We start from the raw sequence: 8,078 nt of genomic DNA on the forward strand, positions 1-8,078 counted from the left end.
TTTTTTTTTTTTTTTTTTTTTTTTTTGTACAAGGATTGAACGCTGGTCTTTGTGCTTGCAAGGCAGGCAGCAGCACCACTGAGTTAAATCCCTGGCCCTGGAGCATTTATCTTTAAAATTTCAAATTTGAATCCTACATCTACCTTGCTCCCTTAATCTAATGAGGATTAAAGATAAAGATTATCCAAGTCATAATCTTAATCATTATTCGCCTTTTCCCGAAGGAAACAGTTATTGAAAGCACTAATTCTTTGCTTCCTGTTAAAGGAATGAAAACACTAATTATATTGACAGTTACAAAAACAGCAAGATGGTCTAAGATGGCAAAATGTGCCATCTATCAGCCCAGAGAGAAAAAGTAGACAAACCAAACCAAAACAATATATCTTGAAGAAGAAAATGGCATGAATTTATGCCTAAATTTTGGGGAAAAAGATTTATCCCCAACATAACCTTCTCATAAAGTAACTAACATGAATTCAGAAAACCTTATCAAATAGATATCAGAAACTCAACAACAAGGGGTGAGTTCTAATTTTAAATAGATCACAACAAACAAAAATTGTTTTTAAGTTGCAAAGATACAGAATATTCATTTTATGTAGTTTTTTTGTTTAGGATTGGTTTTTGTTTTTGCTTTGTTTTGTTTGTTTTTTACTGTGATAACTACTTTCTAAATATATAATAAAATTCCTAGGCTTTTGAATTTCTGTGAAAATAAAATATCAAAGGAATAATTTTTTAAAGGATATAATCTGCTATTAGCAGCTTAGGCTGCAAGTCTGAATTTTCAAAAATAAATCAGATAACGTGGTAGTAGTAGTATTTGTATACTCTCATCTTTTAAGCAGCTTTTGCTAGATCTAGAGATTTTTGGAGTTCAGGGGGCCTGAGAGATCATAATCGCCTAATTTTATAGATGGAGTAACAGAGGCCCAGAGAAGTTAACCTGATTCTTTTGACAATTTAAAAAAAAAAAAAAAGACACATACAGATCATGTGATTTGTAATCCAGTGGCAGGAAGAAAAGGTAGCCGAGGTAGGCTGTATCAACTTCTACCTTCTCTCCATATATGCATCCTCTATCTTAGTCCATTTTCTGTTGCTAGTACAAAATACCCATGGCTGGATAATTTATTTTAAAAACATCTTTTTTTTTTCCTTAGCTTAAGGTTCTGGAAGAACATGAAACTGGCACCTGTTTAACATCTGATTGCAGCCTGTTGATGAAAAGTGAAAGCAAGCAGACACATGATGAGAGAACCAAGGAAAACTAAACTCACTTCATAGTAATCACTTCTTATGAAAATCAACCCATTTCCACAGTAACTACATTAAGTCCTTTATGAAGGTGAAGCCACCAGGATCTAATTATCTGATAAAGATCCTAACATCTCAACACAGTTACAAGATTCAAAATGAATTTTTGTAGGGATAAATCATACTCAAACCATAACATTTCCCTTCAACTCTCTTTACTCAGTAAACAATCTAATAAAAACTGTGATTTACTGCTCAAGAAAAGCTTCCAGACAAGTTCTCCTAGGTACCCTTCTCTTCACTCAGCCCAATGCAAAAATCTTAGCATGACCATTTTCCACGTTCAGGAACAACTTTCTTTCATGCTTATGGATGGAATGCTTGTGGACCTGCAAAAATTCATATGTTGAAATTTTACCCCATATGTTATGGCACTATGGGGGTGAAGCCTTTAGGGTGTAATTATGATTACATGAGATTATGTGAGGGCAGAGATCTACAAATGTGATTAGTATCCAGGTAAGAGTCCCATAAAACCTTGATTCCACTGAGTCTACCGTGAGAGGATACAATGAGAAGTTGGCAATCTACACCCAGGAAAAGACCATTTCCAGAAGCTGCCATGCTGATCTCAGTCTTCCAACCTGCAGAACTGTGCGAAGTCAATTTATTGTTTATAAGCCTTCCAATCTATGGTATTCTGTTATAACAGTCTGAACAGACTAAAGCACATCAACATCAGTGTCTACAGTTATGTGGGCCTTGGAGAACCAGAGGATCTGTTGATATCCTGTTGCTTATTTTATTCCCTTTATTTTATTTTCATGTGTCTCACTCTACCTGACTTGCATTTAGGGCCAGACTTTGGAGATCGTATTTATGTACATTTGTGGGAAATAACATATCTCTTTCTTTCTGTAAATGCGACCTACTTAGCCTATTTAAGATTAATTTCTTCTTGAGAGTTTAACTATTACTTTTTTGTTCAGTCTCTCTTCCAGTGGCAGCAACACATAGGCTTCCAAAGTCTTTTCTGGAATTGAATATGGTACTTTCCTTCCTATCTTAGGGAAATTTAAGAAGTTCAGAAAGTGTTGCTTTCTATATTTGCTTTCCAACAATCTCTAAAATTTAACACAGTCTAACTCAGTTTCTGATACCGTTAAAACAAAACCAGATGTTAAAGTGATAAGGATAGAGTTAGATAAGGATAAGTGATAAGGACAGTTAGTAATGTAGTACAATAGGGAGAGGGCCCAGTGTAAATTGAACCAAGAAAAAGGCTAATGTGGGTCAGGAGGAAGGGGATCACCAGGGGTTAGGTAGAGTCAGGGAAATTTAAAAAGGATTGGTCAATGTAAATCAAACAGACCAGCTCTTTTTGCCAGCTAGCAATTGTCAAAGTTAGGGTTGTATTCCCTGCACTGGAGACTGAGATATAGGCGACTGAGATAATAGGCTCTTTCCTGATGATTACTTTTTAAAGGAATGGCATTCAGGTCCTAGAGAAAAAGCTCCCAAGCTCTAATAGGTGTATATGTACATCTCAGAGACAGAAGGAGGATTCCTAATTGCAATCCCTTTTCTATAAATGCAGTAGAAAGTGTAGCTATCCTTAGGTATTGGGTAGAACAGTAAATTCTTTAGGCAGCCTAGAGCTTTCTTGAGCAAGCACATGAGGGGGGCCTGGTGTAATCCTAGGGATGCAAACTATGTTAATGTTTGTTTTTAGACGTTTACACTGGAGACTGAACAAAGGTTCACTGCACTGGGCTACATCCTATCCGCAGCGCATTTTTTGTTATTGTTTTGTTTTTTAAATACAGGGTTTCTTCCTAAATTGCAAAGCGGTCCAGGGTGGGCTCGAATTTACGATTCTCCTGTCTCAACTTCTTAAAGTGTTAGGATTACAGCTTTTTACCAGCACGACCGGCTTTTCGTGTGTATTTTATACTTGCAGTCTTTCTCATTCAGGACCCGTGCCTCTTCAAACGCTCCATAGCCGGCAAACCACTACAGCGTAGGACTACCGCCGACAACTAGGTACGTCAGAGCAGGGCGGATTTTAGCCGGAAGAAGGCAAAGCTTTTCCCGGAGCGCGTTTTGAGCCCTATCGGCACCCGTAAGAGAGCCTAGGCGGCGACGGTGCTGCCACGTCCGCTGCGGCGGCGGCAGAAGAATTCGTGAGACCTCTGGGCGGCTGCGGGTAACCATGGCCTTTACCCTATACTCGCTGTTGCAGGCGGCCTTGCTGTGCGTGAACGCCATCGCCGTACTGCACGAAGAGCGCTTCCTCAAGAACAGTGAGTGAGGCCGCGTGGGCGGGTTGAGGTGGCAGCTGAGCCCGGGAGGCGCGGACCGAATCGGGCCACACGGGGGAACAGCCCGGGTTAGGTCAGGTGGTGGCTGGGCCCGCTGCTTGGGGTGAGGTGGTCGCTTCCTTAGGAGGCAAGCCGAGCCACTGTCCTCTCATCAGGTTTGCGCTCAATGGCTGTTGAACAAATAGACGCCCACAATGTGCAGGGCTTTGGGGGTGGGAGGATAAGAGGTAAGACCCGGACGCCCCTGCCTGAGATTGGCTTGGGTCGATAATTTCACTGCATTTTTCAGTTACCGACTTAAAAGTACGAAAACGTAGGAGTCTGAATTTTGAGTTAGAGTTGGGGGCTCGAGGGGCAAGCGTGGCTCCTTTTAGGACTTTGGTAGTTAGAATGGGCTGATGGAGGGCAAATAAGGGTTCTTGCGCTTTGGGGATAATAAGGGGGAAGATATGGGAGTTAGTAGGACAACCAACAGCCCACTATGTTTAGAACAGCTCATTGGGCGCCTGTAGGGGCTGTGCAAAGATGACACAAAGTAATCATCATGCCAGCCTGACAGGCTGCTTCTTGCTAAGGCAGAATTGAGACCGGATACTGCATGATGCGAATTATATGTCGTAACATACCACATATGACGGTGCGAATCGTTAAAACTCAAGACTGATTCATTTATTACTTAAGAAAAAATTTGTTGAGCACATTTATTTTTGTGCTCAAACTATGTACCGGGCCCATGTAATAGCCAAAGCTGTAGCAGTTGCCTTGCTCTTCTAATGGAATTTAATAAAAATAAAAATAAATAACGAGAACAAGTGTGCAGAGTATCATGAAAGAGAAATGCAGGGTGATGGTAATTTGAGAATCTCCAAAACCTTGCAGAAAATATGTTCGACCTGAAATCTGATGAGTAAATATTAACTAGGTGAAGGTTAAGGAGTGGTGGGCTGAGGAGAGCCATGTGTGGTGTAGAGCTGGTGCTGGAAATTCTAAAGCAGATGAAAACAGTCAAGCAAGGTAGTGATGGGGCTGGATTTTTGTTATTTGCAAGTTCCTTTCATCTGTATTATGGAGAACACATTGGGAGGGAAAGAAGTACATGTGGGAAGAACCATTCTGAGTAAGGGAAGTAAAGATGAGAGGGTTTAACAATAACCTGAAGTTACGTAGTAGTCACTATGTATAGGATCTGTATCATGCTTTACATGTAGTATTAACCTGTGAAACTCACAGAGCAACTCTTGAGATCCTTACTGTTTTCATTTCTGCTTTACAGATGGTATTCCTGACTCAGAGAGTAGGTAAATTTTACAAGATCAGACAGATGGAAAATGGTGGAACTAGGCATTCTGACCTCAAAGACTCTTTACTACTGTACTGTATAAGAACTGTGTCTATAAAAGAAAAAATGGTGAAGTCTTAACTCCTGATACCTGTGGCTATTTGGAAACAAGGTCTTTGCACACATAATCAAATTGAGAAACCATACTAGGTTAGATATTGGATCTTAGATCCAGTGACTGGTATCTTTATATGAAATATGATACAGAAGTACACAAATGGACACACTGAGGAAAGAAGTCAGTGGGACAACAGGCAGAGATTATATGTGGTGTGGCTACAAACCACCGAATCCTAATGGGATTTCTAGCAGCTGTCAGGTGTTAGGAGAGGCGTGGATGAGATTATTCCTCGGCGCTTCCAGAAGGAACCAGTCCTGTTGGCACCTTGACTTTGGACTTCTGGCATCCAAATCTGAGAGAATAAATTTGTTTTAATAAACTTCAATATGTGGTGCTTGTTATGGCAGCCCTAAAAAACTAATACAGACTAGAAGATACTTTAAAGATAGAAGAGGGAGAACATAATGTTGGACTTTGGAAATGAGGGAGAGAAGATAAAGTCAAAGATCTCTTAGGGGTCTCTGGATTAAGCCACTGAGTGAGAATAGTACTGCATTAGAGAGTAATATATAAGATGAAAGGGTAATGATTATTAAATTATGTTTTTAAATCTTCTTAATTAAAGAAATTATTTTCAATGGAGAGGATCTAGTAAAGGAAAATTGGGAGTAGTGGTGGATAAAGAATTAAATATGTAATGAAATAAGATTTGGATTTGCTGAGTTTGACCTTTGTATGAGATATACAAGTGGGTATGTAGAATAATCATTCGATTTAAGTCCATAGATCAGAAACATAAGTCAAGGTGGGAATTGAAATTTGAGTTTGTCAATCACAGATGTTAAATGAAACCATGTGAGTAGAAAAGTATTCAGGGAAAGACTAGAGTACAAATAGAATTTATACTCACGGCAGTCTTGGAATCTCTTTAGTATTTAGTGTTTAGGTAGTGGGAGAAGAGCTGACAGGAAACTTGAAGGGACAAAACAGAGTTGGTAAACTTACCGAGGTTTCGCCAAAGTCAAGGATGTTTGAGGAAGGACAGTTGGTACCATAGTAAAATGTGGTTGAAAAGCCATGTAAGATAACTGAAAAGAGTCTTAAGTATTTAGAGTAATTGGAATCATTGGTGTTTTTAAAAGAGCAGTTGTAGCTGTGGGCAAAATATAAATTGATATGAGAAGTAAATGGAAATTGATAAAATGGAAACAAGATTAATTTTATCATTGATGGAAGAGAAGAAAAAGTAGGTTGAAGAGGATGTATTTTATGGTAGTTGTTTTGTTTTGCTTTTAGACAGGAAAGACTTGAGGTATGTGAGCAGCGACAGTGAGAACTATCCCTAGCCAGGTGACTTCCAACAAACCAGTGCCCCAAAGAATGAGAAAGGGGAGAGCCTGGTCCAGTAAGACAGTTATACAAAATATAAGGACAAAAAAAGAGACAGAGATAGAGAAATGGGTGTAAGGAAGGTATTCACAAGTAGTTTGTGAACCTTGATTGAATCCTGGTGCAAATACCTATAAAAGGTATTTCAAGAACATTTGATGAAATTTGAATATGGCCTACAACAGTGATAGTGAACCTTTTAGTGTGCCATAGATTTTCCACCACTGGCCTATGAGGTACTAGATGACATTAAGGAATCACTGTAAAATATCTCTGTATGTGTGATGATGGTATTATATATTATAGTTAAATAGGGAAATGCTTTTTTGTTTGTTCGATTGGAGCAGATCTTGCTGTAAAGTCCAGGCTGACCTCCGGCTTGGAATCTTCCAGCCACAGTCTACAAAAAGTGCTGGTATTACAGGCATGCACCACTGCATATGGGGAAAATGTTTTTATTTTTCCAACTGTGTATAAAATATTTTAGGAATGAAATATAGCACCATTAATTTACTTTAAGCAGAGAAACCATAAAGCATATATAAAGAAGAGCAACAATTATTAAATTGAGTGATATTTTAAAATCCTCATAATTAAAGTAAAAAAGGGAATTTTTGTCAATGGAAATTTAGTCGTGAAAGTAAAATAAAAGATAATCAAAGAAGATTGGTAGTTCAAGGATTCAGAAAAGGTACGGGGGGGCAACTAAGACACAGGTGGAGTGAATGACAGGAAGTGAGGCATTTCTTTATTGAAGAAAAAGAGTGAAGGTTAGCTGAAGGAGGAGGATTTGGTAGCAAGTTTTTCTTCATTCTTTATAACAAATAGGCCAATGACTGCAAGCTAGGTAGAAAGGGTATAGGAGCGAATATGACACACTGTTGCTTTTCTCACATAGCTTACAACTTAATGAAGGAATAAATTTTTTTTTTTTGTACCAGTGGTAGAACTCGAACCTTGCACTTGCAAGGCAGGTGGCAGCATCACTGAGCTAAATCCCTGGCCCAATAAATGTTTAAAATAATTATGCAGATAGTTCATTGAGCCTGGGACATGTATCTTGGAGCAAGACACCTGGGTACAGATGCATGGGAATATAACCTCCCGGATGAATAAGGACATTGTTATTTCGTAAGGAGAGAACATTTAAAACTGAATCCTAAAATGTGAATAGGAATTATTCTAGTTAAAGTTACCTTTAAAGTTTTCAAGTAGAGATGTCATAAAGATGTGTGAATATACAAGTTTCATGCCCAGAGGGTTTCTAGGAATGACTTCCTTGTTGAGATTTTCAGTATTGGCTGGTAATTTGAAACTGTTGGAACAAATGCTATCTTATGAAGAAGTTCAAGGATAAAGCTTCTTGATTAAAAGGAACAGAAGCTGATTTCTGGCTAATTAAACAGAAAGGAATTTACCAAAAGGTTTTTTGTTACGTACAACAGTGCAACAGATAGGAGAATCCAAATTCAGACCTTTTTTAAAAAATTTTTTTTTATGAACACTTAATTTGTGGTGAAGGTAACACCAAGAAGTATGCAAACACAATTAATGCCCAGTTTATTGAAAGAATGCACCTTTCAATAAATGATTATGGATTAACCGGATATCCAAAAACAAATAAATATATCTTGACCACCCCCTACCTCATACTAAACACCAAAGTCAATGGCAAGAGCATTCCTCTTTTTTTTTTTTTTTTTTTTTT

At 38.4% G+C, this 8,078-nt stretch overlaps 2 protein-coding genes across 2 annotated transcripts in view; both read left to right on the forward strand.

The window, feature by feature from the left end:
- The first annotated feature begins 3,365 nt into the window (after nucleotides 1-3,365).
- Nucleotides 3,366-8,078, forward strand: part of Ier3ip1 (immediate early response 3 interacting protein 1) — a 13,065-nt gene continuing 8,352 nt past the window's right edge. The window contains exon 1 of the mRNA XM_010621663.2: nucleotides 3,366-3,563. Coding sequence (XP_010619965.1) covers nucleotides 3,473-3,563 — 91 coding nt within the window. The 5' untranslated portion in view covers nucleotides 3,366-3,472. The remainder of the gene's footprint in view (nucleotides 3,564-8,078) is intronic.
- Nucleotides 3,512-8,078, forward strand: part of Hdhd2 (haloacid dehalogenase like hydrolase domain containing 2) — a 49,589-nt gene continuing 45,022 nt past the window's right edge. The window contains exon 1 of the mRNA XM_033757571.1: nucleotides 3,512-3,563. The gene's annotated coding sequence lies outside the window, so the exon portion shown is untranslated. The remainder of the gene's footprint in view (nucleotides 3,564-8,078) is intronic.

The sequence above is a fragment of the Fukomys damarensis genome, unplaced genomic scaffold, assembly GCF_012274545.1.
Source record: "Fukomys damarensis isolate Sample0158 unplaced genomic scaffold, DMR_v1.0_HiC HiC_scaffold_30, whole genome shotgun sequence".
NCBI lineage: Eukaryota > Metazoa > Chordata > Mammalia > Rodentia > Bathyergidae > Fukomys > Fukomys damarensis.